We start from the raw sequence: 25,433 nt of genomic DNA on the forward strand, positions 1-25,433 counted from the left end.
CAATATTTACTACTGTGTCGATTAATCATGATTTATGAACAGTCACAAATATGCTGATAGATTTAGCGCGATATTTTTCAAAGACCAACTTATAAAAAAAATATGTGAATATTGCAGTTGCACCTTAACCTCCAAAAATTGGAGAGTGGCTTTATCGTTAACTTGGGGATGGCATTTGGCTTGTCCCTCCCTTCCAATTGTTCATTTACGATGTGTTTGATTGCTTATCTAAGTTTGGACAAAACAGTAGAACATTACAAACAAAACACGGTAACAACTTGATTACGTCTAGCGATTGTTTCGATTAGACAAGAAGTTTTGTTTCTTTCGTATGGCGTTTGATTTTTATGTTGTGCAGACAACTTAAACACATGTAGATAATTGGTTAGATAAGTTCATTTTGGATCGTACGACTCAATCTGCCCCACCATGTATTAACATGTTTATTATTATGGATTTTAGTCTCGGATATGGATCTTAGATTGGATCTAAATGTTTGGATAATTTGAGAAAAGCAAGAAATTTAAATTTTTATATACAAATACAAAAAACATAAATAAATTATAAAACCTTAAAATAAAGAAATTAAATAAATCATAAATAAACAAAAAAACCTTAAATTACAAAAAAAAATCATAAAATCAAAGAAACCATAATTTTGAATATTAAAACCCCTAATTTAAATCCTAATCAAAGAAGATAAAAGAAAATTAGCCATAATCAAATACAAGAAAAGTCGTAATCAAATTAACTATAAGAATCCCTAATTAAAAAAATTTGATTCAAAGACATAATCAAATAAAATCAAAGAAAGAAAGCACTAATCAAATTAAATATCAAAAACCTTAATTAAAGATATTTGATTCAAAGCTCCAATCAAATTATATATCAAAAGCTCTAATTAAAGACATTTGATTCATAACCTTAATCAAAGCTATGATCGAAGAGAGAATAAGAAGAAAGAGCTAAGGGGAGAAAGAGAGGAATGAAAAAGGAGAAGAAGAAAAAAATAAAAGAGAGAAAGAGCCTTTCATTGTTGGCCTCTTGCTTTTCAGCCATTGCACAGGGGAGAGAGTGAGGGGTTTCAGGGGTAGACCACCATGTTTCTTTTTTTAATCAGTGCTTTTTCCATCCTTGTTCCCAACGTAATAGGGGGATAGAATACCATTTCACAAACACATCGGATGCGCATCCGCCGTGTTCACTGTTTGATAGGCGCAACGCAGGACGTGCCATCAAGCATGCCAATATCTGGTTGGGACACCTTTATGAGCAACATGTTTTATCTCAAGATGGGACTTAGGACCTCCTTCCAAAGGCAGAGCCACAAATCCAAATTAGAGTAGGCACAAATGTTTGTGTGCTTTTATGTATATGGAAAAATATAAGGTGGTTCAATACCATGATATTGTACTTAGTATACACTCTTGTTTGTATGGATCTAGCCACCAAAGGGTGGATCCAATCATACATATGTGTTTAGCATGATTTATTTATTATATTAAAAGGTTTTATCATGTCTAATATAACATAAGATCCATGAAAATAAGGGTGGTCTTGAAATGTTATAAAACATGATAATTTTTAGTCAACCTTAATAAGAGATTTTGCATTTAGGGTTTAGAACTATGGATATCAAGTCTGTGCCGTCATAAGTTATGGTGGTATATATACAGAGAGAGTTTTGATTTGGGGGGGGGGGGGGGTTAGTTTGAGGGGGAAGGGCACAACCGTGTAAGGGTGGGCGACTCCTTTATTAGGGATTTCAGGGTCAGGGTGGCTCTCCCTATCCTCCTTTCATCGTCTTCACTCTCTGTCTATGACCCTTTGAAAATTGACCACCCAACGCTTAAGAAGTGGCCTACATGATATCTAAGGGTGTATCCAACCTTCCAAACTCGACTAAATAAGCTGCAAGCATTCAGCTTGATCCATCCAGTGTGACAAATATCACGAGATTTACGAAAATATCGTGAGAAATTGCTTGAAAGTTTAAAACAGCAAATTTTCGTGAGATTTTTTAAAATATCGCGAGATTTATGAAAAAAACATAAATACCATGATTTAAACATGATGTTTATGTTTTAAACGGCTATTTATAGCAAAAAAAACATGTATTTTTATTTTAAAATAAATTTTATTATTATTTTATTATAAAAATTAATTTTCATATTTTTTTAATTTATTTTTTTAGTGCGGAGATTTTTACCCAAAAAACACAAGATTTATGGATTTTTTTCAATTTCTCACGAGTTTTTGAAAAACAAAAAATTGTCGATAAAAACGTTTGTCACTATGGATCCATCCCACTGGTGAAGCTTGCCACAGTCAGGCTGTTCTCCATCGAATGACAATCAGGTGACTTGAGTTTTTAAGGATCTGCATTACATGCTCTAGCACTGAGTTGAAGCATGCTTTGACCAGGTTCTCCCCTTCCCTCCTCCCATCTTGGAAGATCTTGTTATTCCTTTCTTCCCATAGTTCCCATTACCACCACTTGGAATGAGACAATCCACGCCTAATTGACACCTTTAGGGGGCGTTTGAATCCCCGTCCGTGGGATGCACCGAGCGCAGGCCCCATGCTTGTCGAGATGCGCAAGGCGCAAAAACAACATTCACCGTTGTTCTATGCCCTCACAGAACAATGGCAGACGGACAAGAACGGACAATAAAAAATCAGAAAAAATGTTTTTTTATGATGAGTGCACGCGGCAGGACAACACATCTGCAAACAGTACAGGATAAGGATTTGTAACTGCTCATGAACATAATCACAAATCTTTTGTGAGGAAATATCTCATGATATTTTAAAATTTTTAATTTTTCAGACAATTATGGTGAAATAATGGTATATACAGATATATAGTGTATAAAAAACATAGGTGGAATCTGAGCTACGGTCGGCACAAATGCACACTAAAAAAAATCAAAACCCTAAATTCTATCAACATGATTCAAAACTCATAGATATGTTAATTGAAAAAGAAATATAAAACCTCTAACATTTTAACCAAAATTAAACATGCATTCATGAAATCATATTTAATGTTGATTGAAAAAACAAAAAAGACAAAAATGCCTAATTAAATGTTTGTGATATTTAAAAAACAAATAAAAACTTAAATTCTAACAAAAAACAAAGATTCAAGGGTTTCATAAGTAGTAATAACCAAAAGCAGGCATTGATTAATGAAATCTTGCTTAATGATATAAAAAAAATAACACAAAAAAAAACAAATAACTGTAATTAAACATATGCATCATTTGAGAAAACAAATAATTGTAATTAAACATTTGCATCATTTGAAAAAAATGCAAACCAATACCCTAATCTCTAAAAAACCATGAATTTACATCCATTGAAAAAAAACCCACTAATATTCTAACTAAAATCAAGCACTCATTACATGCCTAATGCTAATTAACAAAAAACCTTAAAACTCTAATTAAACATTTATGCAATTTTAAAATAAACTAAATAAAAAATAAAAATCCTATCATACATTATGCTAAAAAACAAAACAAAAAACTAAAATCAAAACATTTATGCTATTATGAGGTAGATCCTAAGAAAAAAACAAAAAAAACTTAAAGCCTTATAATTAAACATTTATTTCATTTGAAAAATTCAAATCAATACCTTAATTTCTAAAAAAATCATAAATTTATGCTAACTGAAAAAAACTTATTTTTCTAACCAAAATTAAAAGAATAAAGAACGAGTGGAGTGGGTATGTACTCGTCGCTCAGCTCGGGGTTGTGATCCAGATCACTGCCCACCTGCAGTCCAGGTCAGGGTGGGCTCTGCCCACCTACGCTCCCAAGGTCCCATTACTCCTTGGGGTTTTTTCTGGGTCAGGCTGGGCACGTGCCCACCCTACCCAGAACGTAACTCCGCCCAAAGGTGAATGTTTAAGTAGTACAAAAAGTGAAAAAAATCTCAATGTGTTCATATCATATTAAAATATGACATTTTTAAAACAAGCGTTTTTTTTTTTTGAAAATATCAACATTCTTTATGGTAGAATAATGGCTAATGAAAAGGTCATATTAAAATCATAATATTTTGAAAATAACAGCATTATCTGTTATATTCGTATCAAAGAAGTGTAAATGAGTTGGCCTTTTGTTCTCAAAGGCAAGGATGTAATCAGTAAAGGTTTGGGTGACCAACCCGAATCCATTAGTTGGATTCGGTTTTATGTCTTTACATCCGAATCTAATAATACATCTCACAATAGAATGAATCGATCTGAGCTCCAGATATTAGCAAGTCCCAGTTAACGGAGCCAACCTTGAGTTTAGTTCATTTACAAAAATATATATTTTAAAATAAAAAAAACAATAAAATTTTGAGCTTCAAACTTAATTTGAGAAGCTCAAAGCAACTCATTTACAAAAATAAATGCATTGTTTTAGATGTGCAAGAAATAGGATTTGAATTCTAAACATGCTTGTAAGTTAAACACTTCAGCCATCTACGCTATAATCTAAAATATATTTAAAATACATTTATTGCTAGTTAACGAGCCTATACAAGCCAAGGTCAGCCAAAAAAACAAATTGTTCGCATTCAGTTTGTTGAGCCTACTTCATTTCATGAGTTCAAAATAAGTTATTTTTTGAGCCCAACATGAACCCAGTCTCAAGCACCTCGTCTCCTTCCCTAGCTAGATAGCGATGCCGGAAAAAAATATCTGGCATTTCTTGTAGGCTTAGGGCTAATTTTGTCATTGTGTTAATGCAAAAAATTGTAATCGCGACGGCGTCAGATATTTGTAGGGGTGTCGGGTTGGATCTGGTTCGGACTCACGGGGGGTTCAAACCCAAATCCAATTAAAGATGCGTGTATCAGATTTGGAACAGGGTCCTATCGGGTCTGTCATATAAAAAACCATACCCTGACCTTATAAGAATTGCATGAACCAGACCTGGTCCATACCTGCAAAATAATATTTTCTATTTTTTTTTACATTGAGAATTCATGGGTCTTAACTCAAAGTTGGGTCGGGTGGAGTCTGGTAGGAAATTTTACAAACCATACACAACTCCATGTACTAATCGGACCCTTCAGGTTCAACCCCAGAATCTGATTGGACCTCTTTCTTTTTCACCAAACCCTAGCCCTATAGGGTTTGGTATGGGCCGGATCTGAGTCAGACCTGACCCATTGACACCCATAGATATTTGTAAGGGTGTCAATAGGTCAGCTTTGATCCGGACCTAAGTGGAAACAAACTCAGATCTGATTTGAGATACTAGTACCTAGTCCACATTTGAGTTCAATTGGATTCATTATAAGAGAAATCATACCTGAATCTTACAAAGATTACATGAACTAGACTCGATGCATACCTAGTAAAATTATATTTTATCTCAATCGGGTTGGGCCCATGTCTGGTATGAAATTTCACAAACCATACTCGGCTTCATATATTAATTGGACCCTTTGATTATGACCAGAATTCTAATAGGAACTCCTTGTTTATCACCCTTCACTAGGAGTGTCAACGGGTCAGGTTTGGTTTGGACCCAAGTGAAATCAGACTTGGACCAGATTTTTGAGTATGGTATCGGGTCCATTATGAGAAAAATCATACCTGGACCCGATAAGAACTACATGAACCAAACCCATACCATACCTGGTAAAAACCATATTTTTTTTATCATTTTTGCATTGAAAATTTGTGGGTCTTAATCAAAACTCGGGTCGGGTCCGGGTCTGGTATAAAATTTCACAAACTATATCAGGGAACATGTATTAATCGGACCTTCAGGTCCGCACCCGAGTCTTCTTATTTATCACCGTACCCGGACCCTATAAAATTTGGTTCGGGTCGGGTTTGGGTAAACCAGGCCGGTTGACACCCCTACCCCTGCACCCCTATAATAAAGTTTGGTACGGGGTGGGTCTCGGTCAAACCCGACCCATTGATTTGCTCACCAGATAAGCATAGGTTTTACTGTTTTAGGGGTATTTTGGTCATTCAGTTGCTGTTTGAACGCGCACACAGTTTTTTAATTAGATAACGGAAATTAAATTTAATTAATGACGGTTAGTCTCTCACGTCTAGCGTTCAAGCGGGCCTCCCAAGACCTTCTTCCCTTCCTCTCTTTAGGGTTAAGTTCAGGGTTAGGGTTTCAATTCCCAACGTCTCGAGCTGTCTGAGGAGATTCCTCTCTCTCTCTCTCAAAAACTCAGGCTCAATGTCGGTGAGTGAATTTGCGATCATTCAAATTGTTTCCTTATCTTTTACTGTTTTTTGCTTGATTATGATCTCAATTGAAATAATTTCGTGAAATTGGAAATCGATCTCACATTTGATGTATGTACGTGTGCCTATGACTTTAAAATCCGTAAATTTAGGGTTGAAGTGACTCCCAGAGTATTTTCCTCATGAATTTTGGGGCTTTCATGGTGGCATGTTATCTACTATGATTGATAAGGAATTGGGTGAGATTGGATATTGATGGATTATTATGTGTCTGTGATGTGATATTTGGCATTTGTTGTTGCTCTTCGATTGTCCAAAAACATAGGATGTATGACCGAAGGAGTTGGAAATTAAACTCGAAGCATAACAAATTAGGGATTCATTTCCTTCTTCTTGCTGCGCCCAAATGAACTTGACTGAATAGTTTACCGATCGAAAGATTACGTAGAGGAACTAGTAAGAATCAGGACTAGGAAAATTAAATAAGAATCGGGATGTGTGAAAACATTTTTTTTGTTTGTTTCGTTGGAAACGATATACCCCGGAAATGCATGCGCGTATATGCATATGGTATTGCGTGCTTGAGATTGATTTCCCCTGCATATATGCATGCCCTAACACTTGTTTTTTCTTTCTTTTTCTTCTTTTTTTTTGTTGTGGGGTAAAGTATGCATAAATGTTTCCATCAACTTGTGTTATGGTATTGCGTGCTTGAGATTGATTTCCCCTGCATATATGCATGCCCTAACACTTGTTTTTTCTTTCTTTTTCTTCTTTTTTTTGTTGTGGGTTAAAGTATGCATAAATGCTTCCATCAACTTGTGTTTGCTTAGAGGGGGATGGTAATACTGTCTCAGGGTGGCCCAATCTTGGCTGCATATAGCAACGTGTTGACCAATTTGTGCAAAGCAATTTTAGCTATCCAGCTAGATATTCGTGCTGACATGTCCCATCCAGTTTGTTGCGGGTTAGGAAATGCTCCGGAGTTCCTAATATTGACTTTATTTGTTTTTGTAACTTGGTCATCGGTTGGAATATAGGGAAAATATATGGTGGTTCTGTACCCTTAGTTGTCATAGGCACTAGGCGGTAACCCAAATGAAAAAAAAATTAAAAAAACATAAAAAACATAATAAGAAACATGTATACAACATAAAATCAATCAATAATAAGCAATAGACAAATAATATGTTGTTGAACACTCTAAAGCAATTATATTACATAACCTTAACTTGCTCAAACAAATTAAGAATAAATTAACAATTGAATAAACAAACAATACAACTAAAAATGTGAAGAACAATACACAAAAAATAAAATCATGTATACAAAAAGATTTTAACAACAATAGACATAATACAAGCAATAGACAAATAATGTCTTCTTCTTCTTCTTCTCAACAATAGACATAATACAAGCAATAAACAAATAATATGTCTTCTTCTTCTCAACCGTAGACATAATACAAGCAATGGACAAATAACATGTCTTCTTCTTCTTCTCGAAGAAGAAAAATAAAAAAACAAATGATGTCTTCAAAAAAAAAACCTTGGCTCTGAAAATAGCCTAGGCGGTAATATAGGGCCCCACCGCCCAAACCTGGTCGCCCAGGCAGTGGGGCTGCGCCTAGTCGTCGCCTTTGACAACAAAGTTTGTACCATAATACCATACGGTGGAACGTACTCTTGTTTAAATGAATCTAGCCACCAAATGATGAATCTAACCATACAAATGTGTTAAACTTGGTTTATTTACTATGGTGGATGGTTTTATCATGTCTAATACACCACAAGATTTTCTTTTTGAGACAATAAAGGATCAACGGTTCACAATTCATGTAAATAAGGCTGTTTAAAATTGATATAAAACATCATCTGTGAGTCAACTTTAACATATAAAATTAGTAAATACAAATTGCTAAACATGATCCAAAGGTTAGATTTTGCTTTTGGAGCTTATATCTACGTAAATCAAGAATGTACCACCGTAAGTTATGGTGGTACGCTACCACCATAGAAGCTATATATATATATATATATATATATATATATATATATAGAGAGAGAGAGAGAGAGAGCGACTCTTTGTCCAGCTATCATTTAACCCCTTGTGTGTGTGTGTGTGTTGGTTGGGAGCGGGCAGTGGCATGATGCATATTATGCAACGATATTTGAGTTTTCTTATGTATGCCTGTGTGTGCTTGTAACCATGCATGAGCTTTTTATGCTTAGCCATTTTTAGTGGATATTAGGGCGACCACTTTCTTTTTGTTGCCTCTAACAAATTTCAGAATATGTTGGTGGCTTTTCATATTAATTTCCACCACCAAGCATAGTTAGATAATGTTGCAAAATGTTCATGGCACATTAATTAGTTGCCACACCATTCCAAGTTTGTGAGGAGGAATAAAGGAAATTGGTTTATTTTGTATGCACTAAAAGCACTTATTATTGTCCCAATTCAGCAGCAATTTTTGTGAACACGGATGTTGCAGGTTCAATCCCTTCTCTCATAGATGAAATGGAAAAGAGAAAAATATTAGCTTATATTACCTGCCTCCAGCCTAAGTAGGTTGAGCCTGAGGCTGGTAAATAGGATGAATGTGACATTAACAAATGGTATGAGGTCTTGGTTGGCTCTTGTGCTGTACATGTCACCTTATATTTTCTGTGCTAGTAATTTGCAGTTCATTATTGTTTATACAAAGGATGAATGTGACATGAACAAATGGCATGGGGCCTTGGTTGGCTCTTGTGTTGTACACGTCACCTTATATTTTCTGTGTTAGTAATTTGCAGTTCATTATTGTTTCTACAAAGGACATACTGGAAATAGACTCTGTTAATCTCTCAAATGTTGCTTTCTTTTCTTGCTACAACGGCAGATCCATTGGACATTTACTGGTTCCCTTTACCTTTCTTTCTTACCCTATGTTTCTTTAAATCAGGTGAGAACAGTGAAAGTCAGCAATGTTTCCTTAGGTGCATCTGAGCGTGACATTAAAGAATTCTTTTCCTTTTCTGGCGATATTGAATATGTTGAAATGCAAAGGTTTGATTGTCTGTGACTTCGTGTAAGACTATTGAAATTCCTTTCTTTATAAGGACCTATTTCACTTGCAGTGAAAGTGAGCGATCTCAAATTGCATATGTCACTTTCAAGGATTCACAGGGTGCTGAGACTGCACTGCTCCTTTCGGTATATTTGCTTTCCCTGTGCTCATGTTGTTCTTGAAATATATTTTCTTTAGTCCATGAATTGCCATCTCATGAGATGGTAGCTGTTACTGAAATTTAAGGTAAAACCAGCCATTATCTTCAACATGTTGAGTATATCTTCTATCACATATCATTTATTGTTTGCTTTTCTTGTTTTTCCATGAAGGCAAGTTTTTACTGATTATATTTTTAGTGAAGTTTATTTACTGTGCTTTTATGCAAATCGGTCTACACTTATTATTTTTAAGAGTGTTAGTCTCCATCTGTCCCACTTACTTTTGTAAAGAGTGTTAGTCTCCATCTCTCCTTCCTACTTTCTTTCATCTTTTTTGTCAAACAGCTTGAACTGAAGATATTCTTTCCAGCATCACTTTAAGCTTCGAAGGGCACTCCTAGTTGGTTGGTTCTGGAAACATATGCATCTGAAAGCTTATTTCTTTGTCCTTTATTCTGATTAGTATCCTAAAGTCTTGCATTTTATGCTTGAGCTATTGTCTTTTGGAAGCTTCTCTATTGATGCATTTGTACATCAATGGATTTATGATTTCATTTTACTGATGGAAATCTTTTGTTGTTTCCTCTCTCTCTTTAAGATTGTTTAATTATTCTCCATTCTTTTTTTTCCTTTCTGCTCTCCTGGTTGGATGGTGAGGACTGAAACAGGTCCAAATTTGTAACTTTCCCAAGAATTCAATTTCCATTAAAGCCTTTTAAGTGGTTTATGACAGCTGACGGCATGTCTGATTGATGTAGCATGCACTTTTGTCCTCTAATGCTTCACTTCCTTTGCTTCTTATCTATTGTCCTGACATTGTGCATACGTGATATATTAAAATTTTCTTGTGGAACAGGGTGCTACAATAGTTGATCTCTCTGTTTCCATAACACCTGCTCCTGATTACCAACCACCACCTATTGCCTCAGCTCCTCCAGTGGTGCTCCTCTTGCTATCTCCACTCATCTTTTCTGCATAAAGCATGTCATCATTTAGGATATTTACTGGACAATCTCTGTCTTTCCAGGAAAAAGAAAACGCTGCCAGTGGCGCTGAATCTGCGTTTCAGAAGACAGAGGATGTTGTCAGCAGCATGCTTTCCAAGGGTTTCATCTTAGGTAAGGATGCCCTCAACAAAGCAAAATCATTTGATGAGAAGCACCAGCTCACGTCTAGTGCTACCGCCAAAGTTGCTTCTCTGGATAAAAAGATAGGACTTAGTGAAAAGATAAGTATGGGCACCACTGTTGTTAATGAGAAAGTTAAGGAAGTGGATGAGAAATTCCATGTTTCCGAGAAGACCAGGACTGCCTTTGCTGCTGCTGAGCAGAAAGTTAGCAGTGCTGGCTCTGCCATTATGAAAAATCGTTATGTATTAACTGGAGCTTCATGGGTTACCGGTGCCTTCAATAAGGTTGCCAAGGCTGCAGAAGATGTCGGTTCGAAGGCCAAGGGGAAAGTTGAGAAGGCAGAAGTAGAAAATATAAGAGAAAATACTGAAGGCTATCAAGCGGTTCATGTCCTTGAGACTCCAAAAGCTGCACCCAGTGAACCTTCTTCAAAGCCTCCACCTGCACAAGGCTTGATTCTTTGATTATCAAAAACATTGTAAATAGGCTTGTACCCTTTTGAAAGATATTGGGTTCTAGTTTGGGTGTATTTGATGTCTTCCATCTTTAAGGGACATATTAAGAGTAAGTCTGGTTTCCTTTTTTTTTTTTTGGACTAAAAGTGACAAGTTGATAGATACATTATGTTTGTTGAGTGAAAGGATACAAGATTGGTAGGCTTGTATTTGCTTTGCTGATGCACTCCTTTGGTGTTTTTCATTATGGCCGGAGCTCGACTGTTGAAGGACAGGGACACGATTGATGCTTTGGAGATGGACCTTCCAGTCTTTAAAATGGAGATTGTGGTAATGTATGGCCATCTTCTTTTGATGTCGGGTATATTAATCCAGCTTTGTCACTGTGTGATCTTGGTTGTGGTATTGTTCTCTTTCTTGTTTGGACAATCCACATTAAATCTTTGGATGTTTTCAAGTTTTATGAACGATTAGTCTTGATGGCTATAATTTAAGTGAAGTATGTTAGTCCACATAAATAGTGCTCTCCATATGCGTAGATTTTCAAGTTTTATGAATAAATGTTTTCAAGTGTTTTCAAGTTTTATGAACAGATAGTCTTGATGACTATTATTTGAGTGAAGTATATTAGAACACATAAATAGTGCTCTCCATATGCGTAGGTATTTAAGTTTTCTGAATAGTTACTCTTGATGACCATGTAATGTTAATGAATTATGTTACACCCGCATAAATAGTGCTCTCCATGTGCCTAGCTACTCGAACAAGACAAAAAGCCACGGGATATATCATACGTGCATATATGTTTTGAAATCTCAGAAGTATATTTGCGAAAATCCTATTGATCAGCAAAAATGAGATAATTTTGAAAAATTGTTTCTCCGTGTATAGATAAGTCAATATGATTAACATAGAAATAAATACAATTGGTTTGCACAAAATCAAATAACTTGAAGTTTAGCAATTACAAAGTTACATTTAACACATAAGCTTCATTATAAAATTATAGTCAAAGTTTAACTTGATCAATGCAATTACAAATGTAAATTTAACTTTATCTATTTCAAAGGTGCATAATTGTCCACATTTTAGCTACCTGGAGCGACTCTTATGGCACCTCTCTAATCGATGTCTTCACCTTTTCATTGTCTTTCACACTCTTGAAAGTCATTTTCTTCATGTGCTTGTAGAACTTCATCATATGATTTCTTATATATGTGATATCTTGCTGAAAATAACCCTTTATTAGCAAACAACTAACTACAATAAACATCTCAAATTAGTAAACAACTGGCATATAAACACATATCTACGTGAAGTTCTGTCAAAGTATTGTATATACTATATGACAAATATATCACAATCGTACTTGTAAAATGAGAATACCAAGTGAAAAATATATACATGTACAAAATGAGTCAACAAATAAATACAAAGTAATTACTCATTTTCTTGTTAAGGAATACCCTTCATCCTCTACGTTGTCCAATCTTTGTAACAGTCAAACCCAAATTACGTTAAAAAAATGAACCTGCAACACATGCACGAAAATAAGATAACAAACATACACAAAAAGCAAGTACGATATTGAGTAAGTTATGTTATAGTATTGCTTGTTTGAGGTTTTTATCTGCTAAATATGTGTTCGGCGTGGAATTGTACATCCTAAATTCCTTTTCTTTTATGTTCATCTTTCAAAAAACTCAGTGCTCGTTGCTCCAGTTAAAAGTAATTAAGAGTTGCAACATAAATCTAGTGTAACCAAATTGTGTACGTGAAATTTTTTTGTAAGTGTGCAAAATTGTGTAAAAACATACCTTGTTAGCATCAAGAAAATGATACGCCAAGTCGTTGTTCTCCAACAGATAATCCAAATAGGCGCATCTTAAAGGATTGTTCGAATGAACCATATAATGCAGTCTTAGTGTGTTTTCATCCACGTCAATCTTATTTGTAAGTAACCCCCATACCTTCCTTGTGACTGATGTCATTCATGATTTCTCTTAGAGTTATTTTTGGGTTATCGTGTTTGTGAACAACACTTGAAATCTATTTGGAAGACACTTTCTCCACTATAAGGTTGTCTAGTGATACACCACATGTATGCTGGTTATCATACCTCTTCACTTTAAAAAAACCCTACTTCGTGTACCTTTGTACAATGGATCTTTCAAAGGCAATCAATCATCATATGAGTGTTCTTCCTCGTGCATACGACAATGACTCTGTTATTGCAATTCTTTAAGAATTTTGCTTTATAGTTATTTCTGATCACAATCTTTCAAAAACTTGCTGCAGTGCTGGAGATCATTCAACCTTTTGCCTAAAGCAATTTTTTGATCGTTTGAGTGATGATAGCTATTGAAATTGTTCACAATCATTAAGTTTTTCATTACAAAATTGCTCATACAAATCAGATGGCTCTGCTTAGTGTTTTTTAATTGCTCTTCATTGTATGCTAACTCATTAAACGAGAATCAAGGGTTTGCATTCTCCAATGTCATTGGTGCATCGCTTTCACCCGCTCTTATTTGTCTAATATCATCAATGTCTTCATTGTCTCCTATTGATATGGTATATTCATCATCATCGATATCATCCGATTTTGCAATATCAACATGATCGTTGTTATCACTAATTGACTGTTTGGTTGCACCAACTAAATCAAAATCCATTGTATTTATCGCTTCATTTACTTCCATGAATGTACCATTCCTGCATTACCAACATTCAAGATTAACCATCAAAATATCACATTCATCATCACACCTACATCTTAATCATAAATTATATCAAAATTATAACTTGTACCCAGCATTGTTGTATGCTCAGGAAGGTTGCATGCCGTTCAAATTATTGCGATGAAGATCACTGACACTTCTTTTTTCATTATTTGAGACACATGGTTTCATATCCTTTGCAGTGATTTATCGATCATGTACAACATCAATATCGTCCACTGTTTGGGACAATTGGATAATCATCAAATGACTCATCTCGATAGATGGTGCCTAAGATACATGTGCATTCTCCACGAGATTCACATCATTCCATTAATTAACTTTGGATGGTTATCATTGATTCTACATCATCATTTTTTTCAACATCTATCAACATTTCTTAGTTGTTTGGAGAATAACTATACCAGAGGCTCAATAAGTTTGCCGTATATTCAGTTTTACGAGACGTCAAAGTCGCAAATTCTTTAAATGTAATATTTTTAGAGACAAGTAAAGATTTTCAATTAGTATAATCAGACCTACGTTAGTGTATTTTAGCCTTTTCAGACGCCATCATTGACTACCTACAACAACCATGATAGTGTACTTTAACCCTTTCAATGCTTGTGCATAGTGAACCCTAGCCTCATTACACCAATACAAGAATAACAAATATTAACTAAAGGACACAAAAACAATCATAAATTATCTACAATAATATATAATTTTTTATGCCAAAAATCATAAATATAATAAACCCTAAACGTTAAATCGGGTGGCTGGAGACGTTGATGATAACACAAAAAAACATAAAAAAAACATTCATAGCAACAACTAAATACAAATCGACATGGGGATATTCAATGATCACCATTCACACTTCTAATTGTAGGCTACCATATTGAACAAAAATATGCATAGGGATAGCCACATATATATTGTATTCAACTCACCTTTTGAACCCGTAGACGTGGAAGTCGATCACAAGGATGATACCACAACCTCCTCGGCATGCAAGAATCACCGCAAGGGTTCTACAAAGAAGTTCTTTGCCGACACAAACAAGAAGAAGAAACCCTAAAAAATAAGTATATATATATAATTCGATAAAATTGCAACTATTAAAGAAATCACATATAATAAAATTTTGTAAATATTTAAATAGCATGTTTGTGATTTTGTTGGTTCCTTTTAAGTGGAGTTTTGCCCATAAATGAATGTGGTTTCAGGATATATGCGAGAGGTGTTTCGTAAATATTTTTATGCAAAAAAATTTATTATATGCAAAATTAGAATATTTATGATTTTAGTGGTTTCAGTTTCACCAAAAATTCACAAATAAATTTATTCAAGTTCGTGAAGTCTACATAAAAAAAACCCTGTGATTTTGGATTTAAGTGGGAGTTGGACCTAGCCAATGGACGGTACAATTTTATCGCAATAAGGTCTCAATTTGCAGTTGTGAAGGGTAAAAAGGTCTTAACCATGTTGGATATTTGCGATTTTGGATATCAAGAGAATATAAAAAAATCAGGGTTTTTAGGACATTGCAAGTTCGAACCCCAAATGGTATGGTTGTATAACTGGTAGGGGTCTGCCCAACCCCAGCCTTCTCTGTCGAAAAAAAATTCTAAATGTTCATTTGTTGCTGGACTACTGTAGCATAAAGTGGTCATGGTTATATCCCCTGATTACGCAGCGAACATCTAATTACCAACCATGATTTGGCAGAAAAGAACCTTTAGTTCTGTATTTATTGCAAACATTTTCCACTTCAGATAAAGTTTTAAGGAATATTTTTGGTACTATCTGTATCATATTATCTATTGTAAGTATTTTTTTGCTTAATTTGAGCCCATAAATGTGTTTATCGTTTTCTCCTTTTTGTTAGAGAGCACAATTTGAATCAAATTATTTTAGTGAGAACCTGATTTTGTTTTTCCAAAGTTTGCGTAGAATATGAGATGTATTTTAGATTAACTTCCTAAGGGGAGCATAGTGTACTTGTTATGATGTTAGAATATCTCAAGGCCCATATTATTGGAAGATTATGCATGTCATAAGCATTCATATAGATCTCTCCATAATGATCATAGTGGGGAAGCACACTGCCATATAAATCGCTATTAAGAAATGTGGCAATGAACATTTGAATTACCTTGTATCATAAGCATTATACATAGTATTGGCTCGGTCCTTTGGCTTAGCATCTAGAATGACCCATCAATTGAAGCTATTAGTTGTCTATTTTTTGTGTCACATGCGCATGCTCAATTCTGTGTGATTTGTGCATCATGTGTGGTAGCGTGGACATTTTTTTGCACATTTTACATCACACTATTTAATGTTGGGAATGAGATGGTAAGGTGAAATCCATTTTTATGGATCACTACAGATCTACACAGGGCATGACAACTTTGCTGTTTTGCATCTGAATTAGCGAGTGCTGTTGCAAAGGACATGATCCACTCTTAGCAGGAAATTTTTAGGATAACCAGAGAAAACCATCTAGCTCGTTTGCAAGCTCATTGTTGGGTCCCCTTACCCAGGGGCGTAGCTAGGGGGGGGCAGGACTGGGCTGTAGCCCAGTCCTGCCTCCCCAAACAGTCAAAAAAAAAAAATTTTAAAAGCCCAGTCCTAGCCCTGCCCTGATTCCATATGAAATAGATTTTTATCCATTTTTTAGCCCAGCCCTTACTGCAGCAAATAGTTTGATTTGTCCATATGAAATAGATTTTTATTAATAATTGTAGCCATTTTTTATTTTATCTCAATTTTTTTTTCCGGGGGCGCTGCCCCCGAACCCCCGACTATCACACAAATAATTTTTTCTTTCTACACGCCTGTTTGCCCCCCCCTCACATGAATCCTAGCTACGCCCCTGCCTTTACCCACAGCCTGCTTCAGCCTTTCTGCAAGGGATGCACACCCATGGGTTTCAAACTCGTGTTGTCGCTTCATGATGTAGGGGATAGGAGGATCGCTCCTGAACCCCGCAGGAATCAACACCGTCTTTGCTACAAACTAATCAAGCAGGAAATTAATGGAAGATAATACAAAAATAACTCAAAATCACCAATAATTCATTCATCTTTTCTTCTACTCTACAATGAATATATATATATATATAAAGAAACCCTATCCTACTTAGTATATGAGATAAATCCGGAATTAAATAAGATCCAAAACACGACCAAACTAAATAATTACAAGAAAACCAAATAATGAAAATAAATCCAAATGGACCCTATAGACCTTGCTCCCGCTCCTGCATCACTTCACCTTGGTGACATTCTAAAGTTATCTCTACCAGATCAGCAGAGCCGGCGTGGGCATTAATGAATTAGTGAATCCCACCAATGCACTAGTGAAAATCCGAATAATCGGTGATTGTTAGCAAGGGGTAGTTATCAAATCAAGCTACTTGAGCCTGACTGAATTCAATTCATTGAAAGCACATCTGATCTTTCTTAAGCAAACAATGCAAGCTCGAACACTAACTTTACGTTTGAAATGAAATGAAGCCAAAGCTCAATCAACGCAGCTTACTCACTTTCCAAAAAATTCAATAGCTCATAGATTTTCAAATTTTAATATGCATTCTGTTTCCACTCATTGCTTTTTCTTTCAAATATTTTGCTTGTGGGTTTGTCTAAAGTTGTAAACTAACCGCTCAGATCCTTTTTCTAGGTTTATTTGCTTATAATGCCACTGATTTCGAAGTTTTAGTGATTAATATGGGTCCAGGCTTGGTCTTTGCAATGTCTGTCTTATCTAAGCTTGAAATGAAGCTTGAAGTTGATATGAAGCTCACCAATAAAACTAAATTAAGCTCAACTTGGATAACTAGGCTTGAGACAGGCTGGAACCTGATGTTTCTTAACAAACAAAAGAGCAAACCTAAAATTTGTTTCAGTTCAGTATGTTTACACCCCTAGTAATAGCTTGTACTTCTTGGAATTTGGTCACATACGGTGCAACAGGGTCATTTTTCAATCCGGATATGATCCATATTATCATATACTGCTTCTGCATTACTTTACATCCAAATCTGGTTTGCTCCGTTGTTGGATCCAGGCCTTATAAGTGGATAAGTATATAACATCAGATTTAAGCAATCTAGGCCATATCCCTTGTTGGATACAGACCTTATAAACATATGACATCAGATCTATCAATAGCAGACCAACTTAGAGCTGTTTTAAGTCAGTTTGAACCCTAATCAGACTCGTTCGGTGGCCTGCACATTGGATTGTGCCTTCAAACCCCGGTTCGTTCTTTGGTTGACCCGATTCCTTTGAGTTTTTTGGGCCAAAGCCATGTTTTTAACCAACATTTGAAGCACGGGACGACAGAGCAAGAGGTGCATATCTTTTATTCATGAACTTCTTCACATTGGATCAAGCCTACACTAGACTCATTTGATCAATTTGATCCTAACCAATAGAAGGATCCAGAAGACTTCAAGATGAGGGCTCATAACCCACAAAGTGAAACGAGATTGGAAAATGCACAAGTAGGATCCAAACTTGAGGACCAGTATTCTCCTACCCAGGGAGAATGATAAAGGAGCAGAGCAGAAGACCCATAAAGATCTGTTTGGATCTATTTTGATATTTTAGGATTTTTTATTATTTAGATCATTTTTTAGCATTTGGATCATTTTGTAATAGGTCTTGAATTTGATATTCAAATTTTATTAGTTTAGGATAATTAAAAAGAGTTTTATATTTTTAGGAGTTTATGATATTAGGTAGTTTATTTGAATTGGGTTTTGGGATACCTCATCTATAAAAAGATTAGAACCCTATGTAAAAGGTAAATTGAAGTTGGATGTTTGATTATTCTTGTCTTTTCAGTTAAATTTCCTACAATTTTTCTAGTTTCTTGTTTATTTCTTGCAATTTTCTGCTGTATTACATAATCTCGTAACTTGGTAGAATTTTCTCATAGATCGGGACCTCCCATTTTGCATCACATTCCCATGGGCATTAGCCTCTTGCATAAAAGAAGGGGCAAGGGCATTATTTTTCTTATTCGCACCGAACCAAGGCGACTCCCTAAGGGCAAGGAGTGTGCCACAGGTTTACACTCTTGGGAAAGCGACTTAAGTACAACCGGCATAGCTAGCAGGACTAGTTCTGTGATCTCGGGGTGATTTTTCATTTCTTCATTAAAAAAAAAGTAAGACATGTGGACACAACTTTTTTAACTTTTAATTAATAAAATGCTATTTTTTATATTTTAATTTTTAAAAATATATTTATTTAAATATAATCTAAAACTACTAAAATTATTCAGATACATTCCATACGTGTTAGTGTCCGATTGTGTCACGGGGGATAAGCAGCCAAAATGATATATTCCTGCACATAATTGAAATGAAATCTAAATATATTCCTGCACATAATTGCAATGAAATCTAAATAGCCATAGGTCTTGCGGTGACTGCATTACTTGTTTACTTATTGTAAGAGCAAACAAGGGGCAATGTGTGAGTTTCAAAGGGTTGGACCTTGGCTATCAAACAGGTGGTCAGTGTTAAATTTCCTCAGGCGTCACTTTCCTTCCAATACCCAGCGTAGGCTCTGGGGTGAGATAAATAACCTAAGAGTAGCGCAGCTAGGTCTTTGATCTCAAACATGAACATAGTTTCTCTGATTAAAAAAAAAACAGGCGTTTAGCTTGGGATTGTTTTAAACCCGATCGTTTGACCAGGATGTGGCAGGGTCTTGAACCTTACTTTTTTTTTATATTTATATAGAGAAACCATCCTCAGGATCATAGACCTAGCTGCGCTAGCTTTGTTTTTCGTACTTAGTCACTGTTCTAACAGCGTAAAACTCTATGGGCTTACCCCTTACCTTAAGGAGTCGTGAGACTGGACCATTATTGGCTTGAATTATCTGAATTTTGGACAGGAATCAGGACAATGGATAGAGTTATGCCAGACCAATATCAGTCATAGCCTGGTCCATCAACTAATCAAGTCAAATAATTAGGCCTCACACCTAGTGGTCTGGCATAATAATCCAAAATGGATGGGCCCACCAGACTGAATTAGGCCAGCAAGGGCCTTTAGGTGCATAATTCTATCCCCTTATTTCTGGTTGGTCATCCTTGGATGATAGCCAAGTTGGCTGAACCTCATTTCAGATAGAAGTAGACCCAAATTTGTCCTATTCATCAGCATAGGGTAATAGATTTACTAGGCCCAAATACCGTAAACATGACGGACCCAACTAGGCATACGAGGCTTCTTAAAAAAAGAAAAAGCTATATGAGGTAACTAAAACTGATCTGAAATACAATTTGAAGAACAGCATAGTCATACATATATCAGCATTATTTTGAAAAAATTGTAATATTTTCAAAACGTCACCTATTTTTTTGTGTCAAGGTTTTTTGCAATATTATGGTGATACTTGAGCACTTTTGTGTTTTTATATTTTCTACTACTTTAAATTTTGTAGATGCTGTTGTTTTCTCAAGACTTTCCCCAAGACAAAAAAATTTAATATGTTACGGGATTTTCCCTCACTGAGAAATTTAGGACACTACATTTGTTACAATTCTTCAAAATGTTTTTCTTCAAATTCAAATTGCTTAATCTTGGTTCCTTTTGTTGACAAGGATGACCTTAATTTAATTTTATAAGTCAAGGTATTTAACTTGCATTACTCCATTTTAAGGGTTAAAAAAGAAAAATATTGTTTTTGAATTTTGTTGCAATCCAACTATAATGTAGATTACCAAAAAGCATGGATTTTAACCTTTTTAATTTCACACAACGTTAGGTTCATGCTCTGCATGATCTTGATTACGTTTCACTGGTGGAAACCCAACTTCAATGTAGACCAAACTGGATATGCCTTAAGGCGGGGAGTCACTAGTACCAACCCACCGGTAACTGCTTGGTTGTCAGTGGCTCTCTGCAGTTGTGATACATCCATCGATGCGTTGTTGAGGTAAGTCCATAGGTTAGGGTTTTCACCACTTACCACTGTCTCATTGGGCACTGATTCTTTAGATTGGAACGATGTCTTTGCTGCCTGATGAAAAACCCAAGATTCTCACTGTAGCGTCTGTCCACAGGACTCCAAATGGGGTTTTGAACATATCTACCAATGATGTGATGCCTTGACTCATCTCGCAGATTTGATATTTTACAACACGTGCATCAGTCTCGACACAATCCATATGCACTTCGATGGCTTTCCTCTATTTGCTTTTAGAGTTGCTCGACATCACGAATATTCAATTGGGGTGTTGCTCTAAGACCAACTGATGTAAACTGCGATTAGCGATAAAATCTAAGTTCCACTAGTCATATGCACAAAAATTGAGAAAAATAGAAAAATGAAAGAAAATGGAAGAAACAAAGAGGAAAACAAGAGATCAAGGAAAAGAGCAACCAATTTATCTCATTCCACTGTTCATCTACGTAGATTGCTCATCTATAAATACATGAGATTTTACTTAATTCTAATTAAAGCAAATTACCCAATATGATAAAACTTCTAAAAAAATAAGATTTTAGCCTAAAAATATGAATATGATATAGTGATCCAAACACAAAAACAAAAATAAAAATCTAAAACAAAAATGAATCCCAACGAATGCTTATGGACCTAAGTCTCCTACTATGCTCCTTCATCATCTTCTTATCAAACAAGCCATCAAAGCAAAAAACAAGAAGATGACCGGTTTTTTCTATTGTTCCACGGCAGGCCTTGCTCTACCAGTACTGCCGTGGGGCTCTCGTGAGTGATTAAAGTCTGATAAGGGTCTGGTATTCTTTGGAGCTCGATAACCAAGTGGGTTGATCTCTCAAATAAAAAACTTGGGTTGGCGTCTTGGATAATGGTAATGTGATTCTAGAGACATTACTTCATCTCTATCAGACCAAACGGGTCTGACTTTGGACATCTTCTCTAGGTCACCCTTCACCAAGAAAGTATGAGGATGGCTCCTAAATAGAGCAACCAAAGACGGTTCCAATGGCAAAAAGTGGCACCCTGGAGTAATGGTTTAAAAAAGGAGGATCTCTTTAAACCATCACCCAAGAACCAATCACCTGGAAGCATTTTGAGTGGGGCCTGCATTAAACCGATGTCAGGGCCGTGCAACTCCCCCATGTGATTAACCCCCTATGTCACGAGTTAGGGTATCATTTGAACATGCACATGGGACCGAATCCATGAATCGTGACCGAGTTCATCAACTGGCAAGTTGAGTACTTTCCGGCAACATGTTAGTCACATGCAGCAGCAATTTAGATAAAAAAGACGCAATGCAATTCCTAATCATGGTCAGGCAGGCTTTGTGGGATGCCAAATGTGCATGATAATAAATAGCTTATCAACTCGGATCAAACTCCATGGATTCCAAGATGTACCCCACCGTTTTTTCAGTTGGTCCCTGTCAAGGCATCAAGATCGATGGATTACATGGAGTTTACTTCATAAGGAGCCGGATCCATTAAGTGACCCGCAGTCTTAACAAGGTTCTTTCTCGTAAAAAAAAGAAAAGAAAAATCAGTCCCTCAACTTGTGGAGTCCGGTTTCAAACTAGTGATAAAAGAGTCTATATTGGTCAAATATTGTTAGAATAGGTATCGGGCCTGAATCGATTTTCAAAACGAATCAGAGAATCCGCCCGAACCGAATTGAACTGAATCAGACAAATTTTTAATCAGCAGATGACATGTGTCAGCAAAATATTAAAATGATATTAATATTATTTAAAAATAATTTAAACCTTTAAAAACTAAGCCAAAACAGCTTGTTTCCTATCGATTTTGGGCCGATACGATACGTATGGACATATTCAGCCCTAATAGAAACGATACACTGATATTGGTAACAAGAAATGCTGTTTTGATTTTGCCTCATGTGAGCATACTCTATGGATCTCCTCGATGCGTTTGCTCGCTCAAAGCTATGGATTTGGGGCCGCAAGCTCTTTGAAGTTTGTAACCAGATGTATCTGTTTTTAATTTAGATAAAAATATTATACACATTGATCCCCATTGACCGTAGCACCACCACGTGCATATGTAATCACCAGTCTTCAAAATCAAAATTTAATCATCATCATCATCATCGTCATATTTCAGCTACGAAGACCGCGTTATAAAAGGGTGATCATGCGCCCAATATGGGACCATCATCCTGTCCGTCCATCAACCATCAGCAAACACAATTTAGGATGCAACGTGGACACTAAGACCCCGTCAGTGATTGCTAGTCCATCCAGGGCATCCCCACCTTATTTCCTAGCTTGCACTTTGTAAAAACCAAAGAGTTCGCCGCGTGGTCCCGAAGCGGCAAAAATAGGCGACGGAAAATAAGCCACAACCATAATTACCAAAACATCCCTACCAAACGGCTACTAAACGTCCTCAAAATTACCAAAAACAACCTGTGCTAAACGTCATATCACCAGTATGCCCCTCATCAATAAATCAGAAACAAATATCGCTACCCAAACTACAAGGACGTTTTCATAATTCTCCAGGATAAGCTTCGCACTTTCGTGCGTCATACTTGACAACGGATTACGGATGGATGGACACCGTCACGCTTTAATCGCGACGCTGCGGCCTGCAGGGACGTGTTACGTCTGATCAGAGGGGACCGCTCGTGACGCGAAGCGCAAAGGCGACGGCAAGCGGGGACCCCTATCTCCGGCTGGATTTCTTCCCACTGTCTCAAATGTGTCTTTTACACGTGCGAAGAAGACAGTTGGCACGTGCCATGCAAGGGATTCGAGTCAACAAAAAAAAATTGTTTTAAGATGTTTTCCCCCTTACAACGCCGCCTAAACATCGGCGAATTTTCTGTAGCGATTTGACGGAGGAGATGGTGTTGCTGTGGCGGCGTCCTTCCTCTCCGCATGCTGAAGGCTACGATAGCTGTAGAGCGCCAAAACATCGCCGTTCCGTCGATCGGAAAATCGACCCACGCCGCCGATCTTCGACTCTTCTGGAAAAGGGGAAAAAAGTAAAAAACGAGGAAAAGAGTCACAATCTGATGTCAATTTGCAAAGAGATGGCCGAGAGAGAGAGAGTAAGAAGAACCGGATAATCGGATGCTTGTTCCGACTTTTGTTGTTGAAAATTATAGAGAACCGGATAATCGGATCCTCCTTCCGACTCTTTGTTGAAAATTATGGTGCTTTTGGTTTCAATTGCTTCGAAAGAGGGTTTCCTTCACATTCTTACGAGAAGAATGAGCTCGCGTGAGAAGAAAAAAAGCAGAACAATAGGAGCGGCAGAAGAAAAAGGAAACGTACGAAAAAACTGGAAAAGAGAAAAGAAAGATTTTTTTTCGACGAAGCGAAAACGCGGATTACATCCAGAGTATCGCATCGGATGAATATTCTGTACGAAATAAAAAAAATATCAAGCTAAACCGGCAGGGGAAAGAAAGGACGGATAACCGGATATTTGATATCACGATGCACACGAAGAATCGACCAAAAACTGCAAGTTGACCCGGAAAATGAGCAAAATGAGACACGGAGATCCATAAACATACAAAAATAGGACGATTTGAGTGAAGAACCGAGGAAAATCAGGTAAATGAGAAGAAGACCCAGGAACATACAAAATCTGATACTTGCATTCAAGATTTTAATGAAGAACCGCATGCACAGGCTTGCCTATAAACAAGGTAAGACAAAATCTCGACCAGAACAAGACCACGGATCGACTGGGAAGAAGAAAGGAAAGAAATATTTTCTTGATCAAATTTCCAAAGAAACTAGAATTCGTACCGTTTTGGAAAAGGAAAAAAACACAATCGTATATTAAATTCGCATTTCCCTGTAAAAAAGAGCTTCTTTATCGCATTTTTTTTAAAGGAAAGAAATCCGAAAAACAGTAACTCGACTCTCTTGAGACCGAGAAAATTGGAGAATTTTCAGGTAAGCAACTGGCGCCTATCCAAAAAAATCGGTTTTAACAATGCAGTTGGCTAAAACAAGATAAGAGCAAAATCTGTACCGGAGCAAGAACGCGGATCGACAACGGAAGAAAGGAAAGCTGAAAAATCGAATCGCTCCGTTCGAGACCGAGTAACAGCTCAGGGTTTCTCTCACCTTTCTGGAGCGGATCGTAAGAGAAGAGGTAGAGGACGAGGATGCAGAAGAGGAGGACGAGAGGGATGAGATGGACGAGTCTCTCTTTCCGGCAGCCCCACGTCCTGAGCTTCTCCCTCTTGGCTTCCTGGATCTCCTCCCTCCCCTCGCCCTCCTGCCTTCGGCTCTCTAGGGCCTTCTCCGCCTTTCCGCAGCGGATCGGCGAGTTCTTCGAAGGGGAATTCGAGAGGGAGAGCCTGTGCATTGTTGATCTCCTCTGAGCCTCTCTCTATCTCTCGGAGGGAAGAAGAAGAAGAAGAAGAAGAAGAGGAGGTGGAGGAAGGAGTTGACGCTCCGGTGACGCCTGCGATTTAGGGTTTTTTATAGTGAGATGTTGACGTTTTTGCCCTCGACTTTTGGGAGATATGAAAAGGAGAAGATGGTTTGGAACTTGGGAATCGTCACGGGCAAGAAAAGGCTGTTGACCGTTGAGTTTACCTGAGGCATTTTGGAAAACGTTGAGGACATTTTGTGTAAATAGGTTTTAGAGGGTCGGTGAGAAAAAGTGTGGCCGTTTTACCGAGAGAAAAACGGAGCTGCAAATGAATGTAACGGG

The 25,433-nt window shown here is 36.7% G+C and overlaps 2 protein-coding genes across 4 annotated transcripts; one reads left to right on the top strand and one right to left on the bottom strand.

Moving 5' to 3' along the window:
• Positions 1–6,074: 6,074 nt before the first annotated feature.
• LOC149819160 (binding partner of ACD11 1-like) lies at positions 6,075–11,485 on the top strand. Of its 2 annotated transcripts, XR_016427145.1 has the most exons (6): positions 6,075–6,215; positions 9,165–9,268; positions 9,340–9,415; positions 10,287–10,370; positions 10,458–11,124; positions 11,272–11,485. XR_016427145.1 is itself a non-coding variant. In XM_089984624.1 (5 exons), exons 1-5 carry the CDS (start codon positions 6,210–6,212, stop codon positions 11,022–11,024), a joined length of 837 nt encoding a protein of 278 aa, XP_089840750.1. In that variant the 5' UTR covers positions 6,075–6,209; the 3' UTR covers positions 11,025–11,485. The 2 variants fall into 2 exon arrangements, 1 of the variants encoding a protein (XP_089840750.1); XM_089984624.1 differs by having other exon boundaries at positions 10,458–11,485.
• An 11,679-nt stretch (positions 11,486–23,164) lies between these two features.
• On the bottom strand, positions 23,165–25,157 carry LOC149819161 (uncharacterized). Of its 2 annotated transcripts, none has more exons than XM_089985252.1 (2): positions 24,839–25,157; positions 23,165–23,718 (listed from the first exon to the last, which is right to left on the bottom strand). In XM_089985252.1, exons 1-2 carry the CDS (start codon positions 25,080–25,082, stop codon positions 23,558–23,560), a joined length of 405 nt encoding a protein of 134 aa, XP_089841378.1. In that variant the 5' UTR covers positions 25,083–25,157; the 3' UTR covers positions 23,165–23,557. The 2 variants fall into 2 exon arrangements, with proteins under 2 accessions (XP_089841378.1, XP_089841377.1); XM_089985251.1 differs by having other exon boundaries at positions 23,165–23,721.
• Between the last annotated feature and the right edge of the window lie 276 nt (positions 25,158–25,433).

The sequence above is a fragment of the Nuphar pumila genome, chromosome 13, assembly GCF_984573655.1.
Source record: "Nuphar pumila chromosome 13, dmNupPumi1.hap1.1, whole genome shotgun sequence".
In the NCBI taxonomy this organism is placed as follows: domain Eukaryota; kingdom Viridiplantae; phylum Streptophyta; class Magnoliopsida; order Nymphaeales; family Nymphaeaceae; genus Nuphar; species Nuphar pumila.

Bases quoted from the DNA above. Each gene is read 5' to 3' on its own strand.
- LOC149819160 (XM_089984624.1), top strand. The intron at 9,269-9,339 runs GTTTGATTGTCT...TTTCACTTGCAG, and splicing joins GAATATGTTGAAATGCAAAG to TGAAAGTGAGCGATCTCAAA. The intron at 10,371-10,457 runs GTGCTCCTCTTG...CTGTCTTTCCAG, and splicing joins TTGCCTCAGCTCCTCCAGTG to GAAAAAGAAAACGCTGCCAG.
- LOC149819161 (XM_089985251.1), bottom strand. From the start codon at position 25,082: ATGCACAGGCTCTCCCTCTCGAATTCCCCTTCGAAGAACTCGCCGATC. The intron at 23,722-24,838 runs GTGAGAGAAACC...CCCCTTTTCCAG, and splicing joins TTACGATCCGCTCCAGAAAG to AAGAGTCGAAGATCGGCGGC.